At 45.6% G+C, this 20427-nt stretch overlaps 1 protein-coding gene across 3 annotated transcripts in view; it reads left to right on the forward strand.

Annotated features, from left to right (window-relative positions):
• Lmcd1 (LIM and cysteine rich domains 1) overlaps positions 1-20163 on the forward strand; it is a 61263-nt gene extending 41100 nt beyond the window's left edge. For all 3 annotated transcript variants that reach the window (XM_050148562.1, XM_050148564.1, XM_050148563.1), the window contains 3 exons: positions 4456-4791; positions 18495-18710; positions 19569-20163. In XM_050148562.1, the coding sequence (XP_050004519.1) occupies positions 4456-4791; positions 18495-18710; positions 19569-19727 (711 nt within the window). In that variant the 3' untranslated portion in view covers positions 19728-20163. The remainder of the gene's footprint in view (positions 1-4455; positions 4792-18494; positions 18711-19568) is intronic.
• Positions 20164-20427: the final 264 nt, after the last annotated feature.

A 20427-nucleotide genomic window follows, 5' to 3' on the forward strand; every position in this document is an offset into this window, starting at 1 on the left:
AAGCCATCAAGTCATAAAGAGCTGCTTTGAGGTACCGGGAAGCAGCTGGTGAAAGCCCAGGATATGCTGCTCCCGTCTAATCAGGGGCAGCCATCAGAGGGTCATGGTGAAGGCTGCATTGTAAAACTGCCTGACTACAAAGCCCTCCTGTCTGCTCCACAGCTGGCTGGTCTCAGTTCTGGCATGAGCCAGCACTCTCTTCTATTTGGCCCTCCCTTCTCTGTTTTCATTTCCAAGTGGTCGAGCCTGATTGAATTTTGGAAGTGGGGCAGAATCCGGCTGCCCGTCATCCTTCCCTAGGAAAATGAAAACTAGAGAACTCTATCAGACCTCCAAGTTGGTGCCTGTCTCTGCCCCTGTATCAAGCACTGCTATGTACTGGTAACCAGACTAAGAGTATTTCACCCCATAGCCTTGTATAATTTCCCAACGTGTTAGACAAATACTGTTATGGCAGTCAGGTACCTAGAGGGAAACTGAGACTCAGAGGGGGCCTGCAAGATTACATTACACTCCACCTGTTTTAAGTGTCCACCACCACCCAATAGCACCGAGAAGGAAAACAAATCGCTAACTCATTCATCTCTGAGGACAGTCACCACCCACAGTATGGCACCCCTGTTGACTAGTGTCTGATAGCGGCTTTGGCTGCTCACTGTGGTTTTCAGTGGAAGTTTACATGTTAATCCCCCATAATTCCAAGTGAATCTATCTCTGAATGGGGGCTAGACTTGGACTAGCTGGGTTCACAGAGGTGGACCTGAGGGAGCCAGGCAAGTTGATGATGAGGTACAGGGAAGAGATGAAAAAGTCACCCAGAATAGGCAACTTGCCTCTCAGTTTCTTGTACCGTGGCCTTGACCCTGGTCACCTCTCTGACCTCCCCATCCCTGAGACCTACTAAGCAGATCTCTGGCTGTGAAGGAAACCATAGTCATCTGTAAACACACTAATATCCAGATAATCACCCAGTCCCATAGACGGGGGAGTGCTATTGACTTGAGACCCTGTCGATTCTACTCTTTGAGGTGCTGACACATATTTTAAAATTAACAAATCATGAAATACCATAGTCCCATAACGATATAATTATACTTTTTCTAAGAAAAGCTATTTTAAACTAGATTGATTTTTCTTTTAATCAGGGGTCTTGCCCATGAGGAAAATGAAATCAAAATGTTCCATTTGGAAGGGAACAAAATCCACCCCACAAAGCTGGCAAATCTAAAATGAGTTTTGTTTTCACCAAAAATGAGACTCTGTGGCAATGCCTCGCGCAAGTAAAAGCTCACGCAAGCCCCTCTGAGGTGCTTCTAATAGTCACAGCATTTCTTCTTGGAGAATTCATGCGTTTTCAAAATCCCAAAGCGCCAGGAACTTGCCTTGCCTCCGTTCTCCTGCTAGGTGTTTGGGGTCCCGGTTGAGTCCTCTCACACACTTGTTTCTTGCTGGGGTTTCATTGAGAAGCGGCCATGGTCGGCATTCCCCTTCTTGCTATGACAGAACAAATGGCGGGATCAGCTCGAGAAGGAGGATTGATGGTGACTCACATATTGAAAGGGTATAGCCATCAAGGCAGGAAAGGCATGGTGGCAGGAGTGGCTCCTGCCTGTAGCAGGACGAGCGTATGGCCAATGGCCATTCACGGTAGAGCAGGAAGCAGAGAGAGAATGCTGGAACTCGAAGACTGTAAATCCCAAGGCATATCCCCCTATGTGATATGCCTCTCAAAGCCTTCACAACTCCCCCAAAGTAACACCACCAGCAGGGAACCCAGTTTGGGGACACATGAGCCATGGGAGACATTCCACATTCAAACCATGACAGTAGTGTCAGGTCTTGACATTTCTGCCTCTGTGACTGAGACTCATAGCCAGCATGCAGTTTCTTGGATGCCACGACTGCCCTGAGGAACTGGGGACTGCTGCTTGCTAGCCTACTTTTTAGTGAGCTTTCGAACAGCTTCTTGCACACTGTTGACAAACATGGCAGCTAAGTAGAGGTGCGTTTCCAAAGAAGGGAAGCTGCCAATAGGAAAGCAGGGGGAAAGGAAGCCGGATGGATGCTAATAGCATGATGTAGGTGGTGTAGGCCTGTCACCGAATCCCAGAGCCTGCTGGACTTGCTCGGTGATCACTTTACAACTGAGAAATACATGCACAGAGAGAGTGTCAAGGAGGCTGAAGCCAGCGTGCCTAGGACCAGAATCTCAACCTAAGATGGGATAAACCCAGAACCTTCATTCTTGCTGCTAAACTCTAAGGGACAACTGCCCTTGCAGAGTAGATGGTTACATTAGAAGGTAAACACATATGTGCACACACACACACACACACACACACACACACACACATATACACATATGAAGCTGGCCAAAGCTTCTAAGTACAGAAGAGATGACCAGGATTTTTCATTTATGAGCATCAGCCGAAGTAACAATAAAACACTTCCACTGTAGGACCAGAGAGAAGACAGTCCCTTGTAGGTCCAGGTCAAGTGAGGTCAGCCTCTCTGCATTTCTGCTGCCATGATTCTGTAACAGTTTCTTCATCTGGTTACTGCCCAGCAAGTAATAATGCAGAAGAGGTTGAAAGTAGTGACTTTGCTTTGGTGGAAGAAGCAAACTTACTTTTCTCCTTTTTCTTGTTGTTGAAACAAAATACCAACTAAACATAGTATAATGGAGGAAAGGACTTCTTGTGTCTCATGGTTTGAGGGTACAGCCCATCAGAGTAGAATTGAAGCAGCAGAAACTCTAGGAGATTGGTCACATCACTTCTGCAGCCAAGAAGCAGAGAGCAAGGGAAAGGCAGGTGCTCAGCTAGCTTTTTATTCTCTCTGAGACCCACAGCCCAAGGATGGTACCACCCACATTCGGAGTAGACCTTCTTTCCTCAGTTAAGCCTTCCTAGAAACACTCTCCTAGACACACCCCAAATTGTGTTTCCCTGGTGACTCTGAAGCCAGTCAAGCTGACAACGCCTGTTAACTGTCTCACTTGTCATCACAATCACTTCACACCAGGTGACAAAGCCGATTGATCTTCATTTCCATTCGGACAGAAATTGAAATGAGCAGACAGATACCCCTTCTCTTCCTAGTGTCACCCCAAAGTGAAAATCACAGTAGCGCATGGGGAATGGGTAGCAAAATAATGCAGTCATCCGCCAGCCCCGCCGTGCCTAGTCGGTGAGCGAATGGAGAGCCAGCTAACAGGTGTAAGTCTGTGCCCCTTTCTCACCTGTCAACACTGGTAGCACCACGGTAGAGCACCTGCCTGGTATGTGTGCTGGCTTGGTAAAATCTCCAAAGAGAGTTCTTAAATTCTATGTCAGTCAGAGGACGGCATCATACAGAGCAGGGATCCCCTGGCCCTACACCTTGATGAATTCAGACACAGGCTCACATCCATGCCTCTAGAGCCAAGGAAAAGATCCAGTAGCATCTCAGCACATACAAGCGATGGGTGTGCACATACAGGCGACAGGGTGTGCATCGCACCTTTGCATTCTTTCTCTCATCTATGTATTCTTACTGGAGATAAGAGACAGGTGTTGCTTTGTGACTTGTGAAAGAAAAACTAAGATAGACAATACACACGATGAGGCTAAAGTGACAGTTCTGTAACTAAAGTGCGTGCTTGGCAAGGATAAAACTTGAGCTCAGTCCTGCAGAACCCACTTTTTTAAAAAAGCAGACAGGGTGGCACATGGAACCCCAGTTCTGGAAGGGCAGAGATAAGTAGATCCCCGGGGCTTGATGACCAGCCAATCTAGCCTATGTCGTGAGTCCAAGGCCAATGAGAGGCCTTGTCTCAAACAAAAGGTGGATGGATGGTTTCATTTACCTTCTGCTGCTGTTCTAGAGCACTCCAACCAAGAGCAATTTAGGGGAGGAAAGTGTTTATTCAGTTTATACTTTCCACGTCATAGTTCATGATTAAGGGAAGTTAAGGCAGGAACTTAAGGGGAATTTCAAAGCAGAACCTGTGGGGAACATTTGCTTGTCAGCTTATGCAGGCACATGCCCAAGGAATGGTACTTCCCTCAATGAGTTGGACCCCGCTACATCCATTAACAGTCAAGACAATCCCTCAGTGCCCACACACCAACCTGGTAAAGACAGTTACTCAACTGACTCTTTTAGAAGTGATTCTAGGCTGTGTCAAGTCAACAGCTAACGCTACCTAGGACAATAACATTTGAACAGCAGCCAAGGTTGGCTTCTGGACTCCGAATGCATGTACACACATGTGAATACAAATACATATAATAAACATACATATGCATAACACATGCAGGAAGGAATGGATATGGGCAGGGAAAACATACTTATATTTCAATCCCGGGTCACAGTGGAAAAACCATCATTTTTGTTTTAAGTAGATTGTGTTTTAGCTTCTATGACCATGAACTACAGCCATATGACATTATCTCTTCCACTCCATCCCCCTAGGGCCTGCAGTACATGGAACTCATCCCCAAGGAGAAGCAGCCTGTGACAGGTACTGAGGGTGCCCTCTACCGCCGACGTCAGCTCATGCATCAGCTCCCTATATATGATCAGGACCCTTCTCGCTGCCGTGGACTTGTGGAAAGTGAGCTGAAAGCAATGGAAGACTTCGTCAAGCAGTACAAGAGCGAGGCCCTCGGGGTGGGCGAAGTGGCCCTCCCAGGCCAAGGAGGCTTGCCCAAAGAAGAAGGCAAGACACAGGAGAAGCCAGAGGGCACAGAGACCACTGCGCCAACCACCAATGGCAGCCTGGGTGACCCATCCAAGGAAGTGGAATATGTGAGTGTCCCTTGTCTCCTCTGGTCTGAATGAAGCTCCCCAGGCCAGAGCTATGCTGCCAGGGTCCCATCTTGCCATACCCTCCTCTTTCCATGTGTTTATTCGTGTTCAGTGAAGGAGGCAGGTACTCGTGACTCATGGAAAATACCACCAGGTTAGTGCCATGGAATGGATAATAGTCTAGGACAGGGGTTCTCCACAGTCACTACCCCCTTGACAAACCTCTATCTCCAAAAATATTTACATTAAAATCAATAACAGTAGTATAATTATAGTTAAGAAGTAGCAATGAAAATAATTTTACAGTTGGGGTCACCACTACATGAGGAACTATATTAAAGGGTTGCATCATTAGGAAGGTTGAGAACTATTGCTCTAGGAAAACATCACCAATGAACAAATGGTATCAACTTATGAAAAAGTATCTAGGCTCCCTTGGGGTAGGGCCAGGCTTTGAGAATGTGGTAAGGTTCAACCTGACATGTATAAAATAACACAGAAACCATAGACTTTGAGAAAGAGCCTTGTACCCCCATAAGGAGTGATCATTTACAAAAACACAGCTTATTCAGAAAAACAAGGCACAACTAGCATGTTAAAAGCAGTTTCATGTGCATGATGGCATGACAAGCTGAGGAAACCAAAAAGGGTGAGTTTCACACTATTCATGTATGTATCTGTTGAGCCCCCAGAAAGTCAAACAAGGGGAGGTCACTGCTCTTACATTAGTGTGAACTTTGGGCTGAGGACTTGATCTAAAGGAGAAAGTTGTAGGTCAAATATAGGACATGGTTCCAGCTGTATGGTTACCAGTTTTCCCTAGCAACAGTACCAAAGATGCACATACCTGGTGTGGGAGGTGAAAGTGGGGGTATTTTGAGAAAATACAAAAGAGAAACCATGGTTTCAGAGGTGAAATTCCTGTGGATGGATTTGCTTCAAGCTATTCCACAGGCCAAGAGTGGAACCATGGGGATGATGGCCACTATGTTTCTACCCCTACTTAACATTTGACTCTAAAAGTCCCAGCACAGGGACCCCTTTGTTTACCAGGTCATCGTCACTGTGGCCAGATTACCTGACATAAGCAATTTGAGAAAGGAAGGTTCTATTTTGCCTTTTGGTTTCTGAGGGTTTAGTCAGTGGTCTTTGGGCACTGTATGCTTGAGCAGAACATCACAGGGGAGGGATCACATAGGTAGATAGGAAGCACCCAGTTGACAGAAAGTGGAGAGAGGGAACAGCGGAAGGGACCAAGGCAAGATCTAGCTTCTATGACAGGTCCCCAGTGACTACTTCCCATATCCAGCTAGGCCTTATTTCCTACCTTTTGTCACCTCCCAACAATGTCATCAGATTTACTAGGTCAAGGCCTTCATGATGTGCTGGTCTTTAGAAAAGCCCTTGCAAACATCCCTAGAGGAGTGCTTTATTAATCCCTTGGACAATCCTCAATCCAGCCAAATGGACAACCAAGATTAGCCATCATGTCCGTGAAATACATCTTGCAGGGAAGAGGCTAACAGTCTTTCTTGTAAACTAAGCAACCCATAGAAAGATGGCCTAAGAGCCTGGCTACCCTGTCATTCCTGGTTGTGGGTTTTTTAAGTACCTCCCAGTTCCATCCACCCCACCTTGACCCAACTTGGAATTGCCATACAAGGAGCCACAGCCTCATAGTCTTTTAGCTGAGAATTTCAAGATTTGAGTTTTTCCTTATTATTATTTAGCAGTGAGACATGTTTTTTCATATATATTGTGTCTGTTTAGGTATGTATATGTGGGAATGAAGTCACCTGTGGAGTCCAGAAGATAAAGTTGAATTCCCTGAAGTTAGAATTACAGGTGGTTGTAGCTGACAGATGTGGGTGCTGGGAACTAAACTCAGGCACTGGAGCCATCTCTCCAAGCCCTGTCAGTAATACTTAAAAGACTCACATCTGTGAAAGACTGTTCAAAGAAACTAAATCTTGTTACCATAGTAGCTACTAGTTTTATAAACTGTTTTCCCCCACATCACCCCAATCCTGCCTGGTATCCACCCTTTAATAGCTGTCTGTCCTTAAAGAGCAAGTTTTAAAGAATTCCAACTTGGAAGAGAATCTCTTGATGTCATTGTGACTTCTCTCAATTGCCATTCCCAGGGGAGAGATGTTCTGAGTGCATATCTTGTCCTTGACTAAACCCCGCATGTTTGTTCAACATGGAACTAGAGCAAAGATGCTCTGAGATTCTGGGGCCTTGCCTGCACTTAACTCTGGGGAATATCTGTGGTATTTTGGAAGCATTTAAGTAACAATATTGGCCATTAAGGGACATATTCCACACTCAGGAATGATCAGGAATGAGGAGGAAACTGTTAGGATGAATTTGTCTGATGCCTCTAGATGTAGTTTGCTGCCCAATCCCAAACAGTTTTAACTGGAAACTCACTTGTCATTAGTGGGGGGGTCACATCTGTCCCTCTCTGTAGATTCTGAGAGCTTGTTCATTTCTACATCTACAGTGGGTATCTTTGATGTAGACAGCTGGTGCTCAACAAGTAAATCGATTTGTTCAAGCTGCATTCGGGCTCCGGAAGATGGAAACAATTTGGATAGTGTTTTGCCTAAGAAGATAGTGGCATTCCCTTTTCACAGGGCTTAAGCACAAAGCTTTACTCAGACTTTCAGGATCTCTTTAAATTCACACAGTTGCCTGATATGTATGAGAGTCAGGTGAGTTGTAGACTTTCAGGTGCACAAACAATATGTAGATTGTCTAAGATCCCATTTCCATAACAGTATGCAGAAGATGCTGAGTTAAAGTGCCCTGCTTGCTATTTGTCCCAAAAGAAAACAACTGGGTCCTCTGTCTGTCTCCTCAAAGCAGGAGAAAGAGTCACAATTAAGGCAACTCAGGAGAAAAGCAGGCCATAAAACTGTCTCAAAGCAGCCTCACTGCCAAGTGTGGGCCTGTACCACTCTCTGAAGCCCATGCATGCATGAATGAATGGATGGACAGATGATGGATGGATGGATGGATGGATGGATGGATGGATGGATAGATGGATGGATGGATGGATGGATGGATGGATGGATGGATGGATGGATGGATGAGTGGGTGGATAGATGGATGGATGGATGGATGGATGGATGAATGGATGGATCAATGGATCGGTGGATGGATGGATGGATGGATGGATGGATGGATGGATGGATGGATCAATGGATCGGTGGTTGGATTGATGGATCGATGGATGTATGCATGGGTGACCTTAAAGGATCCCCGCTTAAAAAAAATACTACTAGGTACTCTTAGGGTACTTTGCATTGTGTTCTAGAAACACAAGCATAGAATCCAACACTATTTTTGATCCCCCTACCACCCACTACTGCCCTTGACACTGAATCATGATCCTCTTCCCCTCAAGATCTCCCACCATGCAATAATGCATGCTGCAAAACAGCCTTCATTGCCCCAAAGGCTTCATATGCTAAGCTATGACCTTCCTCTAAAACCTCATTATAGCATCAATGGCTGTAAATGGAGACTATTCTTTTGTTTTCCAGCCACCCAGACCCGAATAATCACACAGAAACTATATTAATTATAACACTGTTTGGCCTATTAGCTCAGGCTTCTTATTAACTCTTACATCTTAAATTAACCCATTTCTATTATTTTATATTTTACCACAAGGCTCATGATTTGTTACCTCTTGCTTCTTGGGCAGCTACATGGCATCTGCCTGACTCCACCTTCTTTCTCCCTGCATTCACTTTAGTTTTCCTGCTTACCTATATTCTGCCCTGCCATAGGCAAAAGCAGCTTCTTCATTAAGCAATGGTAATAAAACATATTCACAGCATACAGACTGGAATCCCACATCAAATGGCCATTAAACTGCTTAGTTCTCCCCACCCCCAACATTCCACTCTCACAGAGGAGTGTCATGCCAGAGTACTTTCTAAACTGCCTTTGGAGAAATTTTAAAATCTACAAAATAAATGTCATTAAGTCTTTGTGATGACCATGAGATGGATTGAGGTTATCAGACCAATTTCCCAGATAAGAAGAAGCCTAGGACACAGCCAGGGTAGTTTGCTAAGGAGTAGTAGGCTGATTCGAACCCAGGTCTTGTCATCACTAGCAGTGTGGTGTGAGCAGTCCTGAGCGGAGCCCCCTAGAAAGGAAAATACATTTGAGTGTTAATGTCTGGAGTGAGCCACAGCACATGACAGCCCTCAAAGGCCGGCCTTCTGGAGAAGGCCCTTTTCTTTGGGTGCTGAAGAGCAGAAGGACACCCTGCCCCAGACCAAGTCTCTCCTCATGGGTCTCAGGAGCATCTCGGAGCTCTGGCAGGGGGGCTGTGAACTCCAGCAACATATTGGACTCTACCAGTCTGCTCGAAGCCCCTCACCCACCCTCTGAGCCCCAACCCTCACCTCTCCCAGCAGGACAGAATTTACGAATGCCTGTGCTGGATGGGCCACAGCCTGCTTGCTCTGACTGCTTACTGTTCTGCAGGCAGTTTCGCTGTATTTAGAGAGCTCAATGAATGTTTCCTCAGAAATTGAATATACAGGATTCTCAGGCATGGTCACTGTGCCCAGGCATTTCCGCCTTTCCACCATCCCACACTTGAAACCCAAGAAAGGGAAGAGGATGCCAGAACAGAGCATGAAATGTACTCTCAGCTCTGATGCTGACCGTTCTTAGCACAGGCCCCCACCACTCCCACCATCACCTTGTCCCTTCCTCAGGTCAGGTGATCATTCCTAAACCTCAAGCCACAGAGAGTCAATGAAGAGGAATGGAGGCTCCCCACAGTCCTGAGAATGTATTCCTAAGATCCCGAGATACCCAGTGGGATGCCAGAAGTAGGCAAACTCTTTTTCCTCCACCTCCCCACAAAAATGCAAAGGGAGGCACAGAAGGCCTTGGACCCCACCCTCCTACATAGGACGGCCTCTCAGATGGAAACTTACAGCTGCCGGCAGCTCAGGCTGCGGCCCATCCCAGAAGGGACATATTTGTGGGCAAGGGACTTCCAAGTCTTTGTCGGAGCAGATGTTTGGCTTGTGGGCTGTGCAGGCTGGCTGCCTCTCCTGCCAGCTCTGCTTGGGGACTTGAAGCCACCCCAGCCCCTCTGTGGGCCACTTCTTTCTGAGCTGGAATAAAGTGGCGGAGATCCATGTGAGACCACGAAGCCACAGCCAACCTTGGTCCCTTCATCTTCCCTGACCCAGGTACCCATGGGTGGGAACTTGAGAGCAGCCTTCAAGATCACCATGGTAACCAGGCTCCTCAGTCTCTGCCTGCTTCCTTCTCAGTGGGGATATTTTAATGACATTCAAAAAGATCATTTTTCCAAGGGGGAAAAAATCCCTTTATTCCACTTTTTATACTATAAATACTTTCCCATATGACCATGTGACTTTTACAGTCATTTTTCTTCCCTCTTTTGAGTGGGCTGTATAATATTCCATTGACTAAAACAGCCACTGGTAAGCTATTTTCAATAAAGGACAGAGAGAGAATATATAGAAGTTGGCAGGCCCTACTGTCCCTGTCGCCTCTACTCAACTCAGCCCCTGTAGCACATGGCTATAAACTCTATCTAAACAAGTGACTGGCTGTGAGCCAATAAAACTTTACTTACAAAAACGGGCAGTGGTCTGGAGTTAATCCATGGAGAAATGTAGTTTGCTAATCCTGAGCAAGAAAAAAAAAACATCTTCAGCTTTTCCCTATTTGGGTTTTGTCTCTCTTCTTTGTTCTTCTGCTTTTTGCTTTTGTACCCTAATCAATGATGTTGATTGTTATGGTGGTATTAATGACGGTGTTGGTGATGATGGTGGGGATGGTCGTAGGAATGGTGATGATGATGGGGTAGATGATAAAGATGGCGATGACCATAGCAATGGCGATGATCATGGTGCCAGTGATGATGATGGGGATGGTGGCGATGGTCCTAGTGATGATAATGTTGATCCTGGTGTCAGTGATGGTCCTAGTGATGATGATGAAATGGTGATGCTGATGACGTTGGTGATGATGATCAACAGGTGACAATGTTGTGAGCTGCCATTCTTTACCTAAGTTATGTCAGGTACCATGCCAGGAAATTTCCAAGTCATTTTATCTAATCCTAAAAATTACCCTGTAATTTTTACACACACACACACACACACACACACACGTGTATGTGTGTGTGTGTGTATGTTTCCAAGCTTTAAAATAATTTATTTTTAAACTTTTATGTGTATAGATGCTCACCTACACATATATATGTGCACCATGTGTGTATCTAGTGACTGTCAAAGCCAAAAGAAAACATCAGATTCCTTGTAACTTACTTTCTATAGCAAGCTGGTCCTTGAACTTATGTGAGAATAATTGCAGACTATTGTTTCTATCATGAGAGTAAGTTTATGTGCTTCGTGCCCATCTCAGTGATATTTAGCTTCCATGGGCAAAGACCCCATAGTTGCAACCTGCTCCAAGAAAACACTCTTGGTAAAACGGCTATTAGCAGTAGTGGCCACCATGGGTAACGAGTTTCCTATAAGCCAGAGAGCACCATTACTGAGGCTTGAACAAGCCCCAGTTTCCCCTGTGCTTCCCTAGGAATGAAGCCATTGTACTGACCACATTTCAGGCCTGGGGCCCTAACCATTGTGCACTCAATGTGCTCCTCCAGTGCCCTCTGTGGTCTCGGGAAGATTAGTGTGTAAGAAAACAGAATGCAAGACAGCTAAGCCTGCAGAAACGATGCCAGATCCGAAAATTGGGGGGAGTGGTAGCGTCTGTCAGACACAAGGCTGAGAGGCAAAGCTGGGGACTAAGCACCATAAGAGGACATGGGAGATGTTGTTTATAAATAAGTTGTTGAGTGTTTGCCTGGGAGTGAAGCCAGTGCCTGAATTCAAGGCCTTGTGCTAATATTTACTGGAGTGCAATGGTAAGATTTTCACGAGGCTCTCTGGATTTAGACTGGGTAGGCTTTCGGATAAGAGCCTTCCAGGAGAGAAACAGAAGGATTGGGATGTGCTTCTGACAAGCCCAAGGCAGAGATTACTATAGCTAGAGAGGTTTTTCTGTGCCCATGAGTCCCTCTGAACCTTGGTCCTTAGGTACAGTTCTAAATAGCTGCATGGCCCTTGGCCACTGTCCCGAACCTACTATGACCTGATATACTCTGTCTTGCTGTAACCACATGACCCCATGTGTCCCTGTTGTCCCTGTTCAGTGTCGTCCTTTCATTATGCTGTGGAGCAAGCCGTTCTGGCCAAGTGGCTAATGTCAATGAGGTCCCTCTTGTTCTCAGATCAGACATTTGATCAGAGCTCCATAGGGACATCTTGGCTCTATCCACTCAGGTTTACTTGGGCAGGGGTCTGTGCTTATGTTTGGACTGCACTGGGGGAAACACACAGCTAGGTTGGTCGGGCAGGGTCTCCTTGGGACTCTTCCTCTACTTTCTCCATGTGATGGTCACCTTGGTATGGAAGCTTCCAGATGCTGTAACTTCTGTCTTCTCAGGAGTCCTCAGGGTGTGTCTTTAGAAATAGAGTCCAGGAAAAGCTACATACGTGATCCTTAACTTGTGGCAGCTCTGCTTAAGAGTGTACAAATGTACACTGTCATACAAAAGGGGAAGGGATTTGGGTGACATTGAGTCTTGAAGCTTGATATTTTCCCAGATTCTCCATAGGTACTGTTTTCTCTGATGGCACTGAACGGTGCAGTAGGGCACAGCTGCTGGTGAGCCATACCATTGTAAGAGTGAACACCAAGACTCTGCTGAACTATGTTGCTGAGTCAGAAGGCTGATAGCTGACAGTTCTGGGTGCATGGCAACTTATATTTTCCACTTCCGATGACCTAACTTTGTCGTAAGAAGAGGACCCCTCTCCTGCTTTATGTGCTATGGTGGCACTCCACCCATTCTATTCCACTAGGCTGGGACATGATTCCTCAGGGAAAGGGATGTCCTGCTGATTGAAAGAGCATGCCAGTGTGATCCCAAAGCAAGGAGCCCATGACCCAAGGGCTCAGCTACCAACAGTCTCATTTGATCCCCCTTGCCTTTCTCAAATCAGATGTTTAAACATTGCCTAGGCCCAAGCACAGAATATTCAAAGTTGTTCATTTTGACTGCTTTTTTTTTGGGGGGGCGGGACTTGTGTTTTATCCTATTCATTTACTTGTTCTGTTGCCCTGACTGGTCTCTAGCTTGTTGTGGAGATCCTTCTGTCTCAGTCTCCTGGGTATTGGGATTATAACACTGCTTTTAACTATTTAATTAAACACCTTGCACTAGGTGAACAGGTCATAGAAAGCTGTGGGCATGGACAAACGCCTCCTTCCTACTCATTCTACCTCTGAAAGGTTCTGTCCCACATCCCCTGTCCCAAGGGAAAGTGCTATACAGACAAGGTTCTCTGGCAGCTACTGGGAACACTCTCACAAGCAAGCTGAGTTTGGGCACTTGGGAACAGGAGCAAAATACAGCTGCCAGGCTCAAGATAAATGACTTCCTAAATGCCTTTTACCCTAGTCCCAAGGAAATTCTGCCTGCCTGTACCACCTCCTTTACCAAAAAGTCCAAGGAGTGGCCAAATGGGCTTCCTTGGAAAGTGTTAAAATGTAAATGTCCCCAGGAAATCAAATTAGCCTGTAGTCCCCAAGCCACAGGGCAGACTTTACACAAAGCTCACTCAGGTGTTCGTACTCCATGGTGGTTTCTCAATGTGCAGCCAGTGGCAGTACCCATATCTCCTTGAACCTTGCAAATTTCTGGCCTGCTGAATCAATTGCTGTAGGGAAAGGGAGTGAAAGAGTGTGTGGCTGCAAGCCCTCCAGGGGACATGAGGCAGGATAAGCCTGGTAACTAGGGTCTCCACCAGGTAGGGTTAGAGAAGTAGAGCGTGACCACAAGCCCAGGGCTAAGAGTCAGTGGGCATGGAACTGCAACAGAAGACGATCAGCCGGGTGGAAGTTCTGACCTTGCTCAGCTGGAGACAAAGGGTATAGGAAATGCAAAGAATGGGAGGAGCATCCAGGGCGAGTCCACATGGTATAGCATCATGGGAACGAAGAGCCAGCTCCAACCCTGATCTCACCCTGGCATGGTCATCTTATGGGAAGAGGGGTTATTTAACCCCTCTGAGACTCAACTTTCTATCCTATGAGGAAAGCAGTTTGGACAATAAATAAACCCTTCAAACTCCCCAGTAAATCCACTGAACTCATACAATAACCCTAAAATGCCGGTGCTGCTAACATTGTCCCTATTTGACAGATGGCAAAATTGAGACATAAAGAGGCTAGCTTGCCCGAAGTCACACCACAATCATGCTGGCACCTGACTCCAGGGCTTAGCTCCCCACCACCCTGAACTGGGGAGCTTCACCAACGATGGTGGTCGTGGAGGCCAGGATCATAATGCCCAAGTAGGTGTAGGGTCTGATCCTTCATTCCTGTTCCTGGTGGCTGAAAGCCTATGAGACTGCCAGACCCAGACAACCCCAGAGTCCTCAGCCTTTGAGAAAACCAAGAAGACAGAAGAAGTAGAAGGAGGAAGAGGAGGAGACCACCCAGGGGCAGAAAGAGAAAACAGTCATGTTGAAGGGGCTCATCATACTATGTGTTTTTACAAACTGACAATGACATTGTTTCTAAAAAAAAAAAAAAAAAAAAGAGCTGGTGAAGGGTAGTAACTGCCACCCAAAAATCATGGCAGAGAGCACATTCCTCAGGCAGGGACCTGACAAAGCACTGTTAGATGGTCAGGCTGTGACCAAGGTCTGTGAAACTGACCTTCTTCCTGCTCCCTGCCCTGGTTATTAGCCTACAGCTCAAATCACACCCCCACACTCCTGGCCTCCAGAACCTGCAATGGTTCCCTATTGGCTCCCAAATAAAGTTTCCATCTACCACGTGACTTCAGGGGCACTCTTGAGCACCCACTCAGACTGCCTTTCTTAAAAGCCCATATCAGCAGCTCCTTTCTATGTGTGCCACCAAGGTGCTTGCCAGCATCCCCAGGCCATTTCTTCATCCCTGTCCTCTCCTTCCATGTTAAGCAACATCTGGGAATCTGGTGTGTGGTCAGTCAACAGTAAGTCCATTCAGTCCCTTCCGTGTGGGAGGAAAGGACTGGAAATCTCATTCTACAAAACGTAGACGCCAGGCAGAAAATGCACAGTGTGCTCCAGCAGCCCTGTGCATGTGGTTTTCAGGGCCCAAGTGGGCAAAGCAGGCAGCGTATGAGACTAGAGCTGACTACCACTTATGATTTTGACCCTCGAATGAGTCCCAGGCTGGTAGCACTCGGTCATGGGAAGAGGTAGAGCATTTTCAGTTAACTGAGGGGCTCCCCACTTTCATTCAATGGAGAGAAGTGAAGCTATGTTCCATGGTCTCACTTGGTTTCCTTATCCTAATTGTCATCATTTTACTTCTTATTTCCTCTCCAGTGTGCAAGAGTATACTGAGTAGATCACTAAAAGAGATAAGATAGAAATAGTGTTCAGTTTTTTGTTACTTTAACAAACACTTGGAGGAATCAACTTAACAAGGGAAGAATGTTCATTGAGATCACAGTTTCCATGGTTTCTCCCTATGGTAAGTTGCCCTTGTCACCTTGGGCATATGGTCAGGTGATGAATCATGGTGAGTGTAGATGAATCATGGTAGTGGAACAAAACTGCTCATCACATGGTGACCAGAGAGCAGAGGAGTTAAGAAATGAGCATCCCACCATCTCCTTCAAGGCCACATCCTTCTGATCTCTTATGAGGCCCCACCTCTCATCAATAATACCCATAGGCTGAGAACCAAGCCATTAACATAGGGTCTGTAAGGAATATTCTGATTCCAAAGTATAGTAAACTTTTATTTTTTTCTAATTTATGCATATGTGTGTGTGTGCATGTGCCTGCAGAGGCCAGAAGAGGGCATAAGGTCTCCTGGAGCAGGAGATACTGGCAATTGTGACCAACAGACCTGGGTGCTAGGAACCACACTTAATTCCTCTGAAAGAGAAGTAAGTGTTCTTACTCCAGTCCCTACAGTAGACTTTTAACATATACCTCCCAAACTAAAGATGGCAAAATATAAATATTTGGGAGTGGGGCTGACAGGATTTAGTAAGTTAAAATTAGCATCTGAAGAAAAAAAAAAAAAAAAACAAAGACAGCAAACATTGTAGGGTCCTGAGCCAACAGCCAAAATTAAGCACCTTGTGAGCGTTTTACACAACAAGAGAGAAAACAAATCTCCATGACATATTTATTCATGCAATTGAAAATGTAGCCCTTAAATGTGGGTCTTTTTTAAACCCTAGGTCTAATAATAAGGGAATGGAGTTCTTTTTGAGGATAAAATGTTTGCTGTACTGGAGGAGCCCCAGGCGGCTGTTTGCTGACCCCAGCTGTAAAAGCCACAGCGCATAGTCCACAGACCTAGCTGTGGAGGAGGCTGGCTAGGTTCTTATGCCAGCTTTGTCTTCTGAAAATTGTGCATCACTGAGCATGTCACCGAGTCTCTCAGAGGCACGGTTGTCTCTGGAAGGGAAAATAACCATTTTCCTAACACAGAAACAACCACCAGGTATGTGTGAGGTTATTCATAACAGGCAAAACATCCCAAGCACACTGCAGGGTACAGATGTCCCCTAAGGACATGAGAGGCATCATTATCCTAGGGCTTTGGGGAGCAGAAGAAGATTTAAAATGGCTCAAGAGAGTTTATGTTGTAGGTCTGTCAAATTCCCATTCCTGAGAGAATGGAAAAGACAAAGTTACAAATATGGAAGGAAGAGAGGGAGGTGTGCAAGGATGAATGGATAAATAAATGGATAGTTAGGTGGGTGGGTGGATGGATAGATAGGTGGATGGATAGGTGGATTGGTATGTAAGAAGAATGCTGTCCAACACTCACAACTCCAGGAGGTAAGTCAAGCAATGGTTCTCAAAATACCTTTAGGGGAACCTGTGAGGTCAACGGTTTATATGATTTCACATAGTATATGTATTTACTTGAACCCTGAGAAAGTGGAAGGTTCATTACATGAGGAACATGGAGTATGCTTCTTGCAAAAAGAGCAGTATGGAAAGAGGAACACATCGTTGCTGTGGAGAGACCTGACAACCAACTCTCAACCAGGGGGTCAAGATCAACATCCTACTTCAGCAAAAGTCAGCAATCCTCCTTGGGAGGCATAGTGACAGCATCTGCCTCTGGTAGCAGATGAAGAGAGCCTGCTTGACCTCTGGGGTCCTCATCTCAGTGTTACCCCATGATTGTGACACCAAGCAGATTGCAGTTGGCACACATTTTTACCTAATATCTGACTCCCAAAATATTTGTATTTTGTCATCTTTAGATGGGGAGGTATATGCTAAAAGTCTACTGCAGGGACTGGAGTAAGAACTCTTACTGCTCTTTCAGAGGAACCAAGTGTGGTTCCCAGAACCCAGGTCTGTTGGCTCCCTCAGACTGTCAAGGTTCCACAAACACAGAGACATGTTAAGAAACTGTCACCCCTTCCCCCAAAGGGGAGCCTGCAAAAGCAGAAGGCTAAGTGTGGTGTCCCAGAACAGAGCAAAGAGGTCACTTGAAATCTAAAGGTACCTTAATGAAGTTCCTCAATGACATGTTAACCACTAGCTCATTGAGAAAGGTACCTGGTTAATACAACTCAATCAGAAACAGAAAAAACGGAATGTTGTGTGTGGGAATTCTCTGCTTTTTTTTTCTTCTATAAATCTCAAACTATTCAAGAAAAAAAGCTGATCAGAAGACAATGCAAGACAAGAAATCTATTTAAAGTTGAGCAAAAAGAAGGGTTCTTGTGACCTTATACTATATGTGGTGACATTTTTGTTAATATTATTGAGAGACACACGCATGTGCCACAGCATACATGTCACACACATATGATCAGAGGACAATTTGTTAGAGTCAGTTCTTTCCTTCCACTGTGTGGGTCGTAGGAGTCAAACTCAGGTCATCAGGCTTGGCAGCAAGCTCCCTTACCCAGGGACCATCTCAGGTCCATGGCTAACTTCTGAGAAAAGGCACTTGTTAAATTTTGATGTAGAGTCAAAGACGCACATCCTGTTTCCTTGGACGGCTATTAAAATACTCCTCCCTTCCTAGTCCGACTTATCAGAGTGAGGCCAGAGTTCCTCTACAGTTTTCAACCAAAACGGCACAAGGCGTACAAACATATGAGTAGTTACGAGAATCCAGCCATCTTAAGTGAGTTATTTAAAAGATATTGAATTGTTCCTCTCACTAAATTGTTTTTGTTTTAGAAAATACAGTTGTTTTCAGACGTAAAACATATATGCTAACATGCCATATAAGCTTTTTCTATCACTGTGATGAAGCAAGTAGTTTAAATGTCAGTTTTCGTTTCTCTTAAGGTGACTAACACTGTTTTCCCCTTCAACAAAAACTTTGTGAAACTCTCAGTAACTCCAAGGACACAAGGGTGGTGAGACTAATCAACCTGAGACCCACAGGGCTTGATAAGTCACTTTATTTAGCCCTTCAGAGATAGAAAATATATTTATCCCACTTCGCAAATGGGAAAACCAAAGAACAGAGAAGTCTTTTAACTCATCCGAAGTCACACAGGACGTAGAGAGGGTGAAACTGGGATTCAAACCAACATCGCACGTCCCTCTTTCTCATATCCTTTCTAGGTCTGTGAGCTCTGCAAGGGAGCGGCCCCTGCTGACAGCCCTGTGGTCTATGCTGACAGGGCTGGCTACAGCAAGCAGTGGCACCCCACTTGCTTTGTGTGTATCAAGTGCTCAGAGCCACTGGTCGACCTCATCTACTTCTGGAAGGATGGTGCACCCTGGTGCGGCCGCCACTACTGTGAGAGCTTACGACCCCGATGCTCAGGCTGTGACGAGGTGAGAGTCAATCCGTAGGCTGATGGGAGTAAGTGGGAGTGGCCATGCTGTACATTGCAACCCCAAGGCAAATAGGTGTGGCTTTGCTGATAGTGTGTTCTTCTTTAAGAAAATTGAGGTCCGCTTCACTGGGTACTCAAAGCCTAGATTTTCTCATCTACAAAATGGCCCATGCTTACAATCTCAAAGCTTTGGAGTTTGGCTATAGGAGGACCACCCTGATAGCTCAGCTAGTCAACTGCTTGCCCTGCAAGTATGAAGAATCAAGTTTGAATCCTTATACAACAGTATTTTTTAAGCGAGGTTATATGTAAAAGGAGTGACAGAGAAGTGGGTATAATTTGCCAAGTCACAAGACTATCAAATACCTCAGTGACAGCTCAGGCTCACGTCCTGTTGTGCTCCGAGCCCGTTAAATCAGGTTTCCATTCTGACTTTTCTCAGCTCCTGGAGTTATTCTAGGGTGTCACTTTATTCTGGGTCCAACAGACTGCCCGCGGTTTCTTGTTCTTAGGAAACGGCCACTGTCTGCTTCCCCATTGTTAATTGTCTTCCAGGGTCACTTGAGTTATTTAATCCCAGCTCAGAAAATAACTGTCCCCTGGACTTGCCCCAAAAGTTTCACTGACAGATAAATAAAAACCTGTCTGTAGCAGAGTATTTTCTTTTTCATGTCTGAAAAACTGAGACATGGCCATGACCCTCAGATCATGTCAGAGTGCTTTGTGGGGGCATTTAAAGGTCACAGTACAGCATGGGATGGAATTAAGCTAGCCCATAATTTATCCGCTACACATTGCCTCTACTTAGGGCCAGAACCTCAGTCACGCCTTCCTTCCTCTGTCTCTCTCTCGCCAGATCATCTTCTCAGAAGACTACCAGCGCGTGGAAGACCTGGCCTGGCATCGGAAGCACTTCATCTGTGAGGGCTGTGAGCAGCTGCTGAGTGGCCGTGCATACATTGTCACCAAAGGCCAGCTCCTGTGCCCCACTTGTAGCAAGTCCAAACGCTCCTGAAGGGCTGCCCACCCACAGCCAGAGTCTATTGGATCCCACCAGGAGACTGAAGCCGTCCTCTGGGGCGAATGCAACAGCAAGCAGTGCATATTCTAGGTTGAGGGGTGGTAGATCCTTGGGGGTCCGTAGTTTTGAAACCAGAGGGATTCTAAGAAGTCTTAGAATGAATTTATTGTTTCCCAACTGCAGCCAACAAAAGACAGGCCGGTGTCCCGCAAGGGAACCCTAGGAGAAATCTCCCAGAATGCATTTCTGAGGGATCCAATGAAGTAGCTGTAGGCTGTGCTTTTTTTTTCCTTGGACAAGGGATCTCTCCAAGGGGCAGGATGGGATCTCAACTCTCTTTTGTTTGCCTCTTTTTCAAGTGGAATCTGAATCTGCAACAAACAATGCTGTTGGCATGATAAACATATCAATAAAAGGTTTATGAATTTCACATTTACACACATTTTGTCTAATTATTTACACGATGACACTGATTCTGGAAAAGGTGGTTATCGCCAAGACGCTGATCTGGTACTGCCAGGAGATGAGTAAGCACTAATAATAATCTTATACTAATACTATAAGATGTGCTTATAGCAGACTCCGGCTTCCTCTCCTCCATTGCTCTTCCCATGCTCTCAAATATCTGATAGAAACACATATCCATATTTCATGGTACCCAAAAGTAAAATTGTTACTAGAATTAAGGATTGGG

Source organism: Alexandromys fortis, unplaced genomic scaffold, assembly GCF_014885135.2.
Source record: "Alexandromys fortis isolate MF-2015 unplaced genomic scaffold, M_Fortis_MF-2015_v1.1 scaffold_59, whole genome shotgun sequence".
NCBI classification, from domain to species: Eukaryota; Metazoa; Chordata; class Mammalia; order Rodentia; family Cricetidae; genus Alexandromys; species Alexandromys fortis.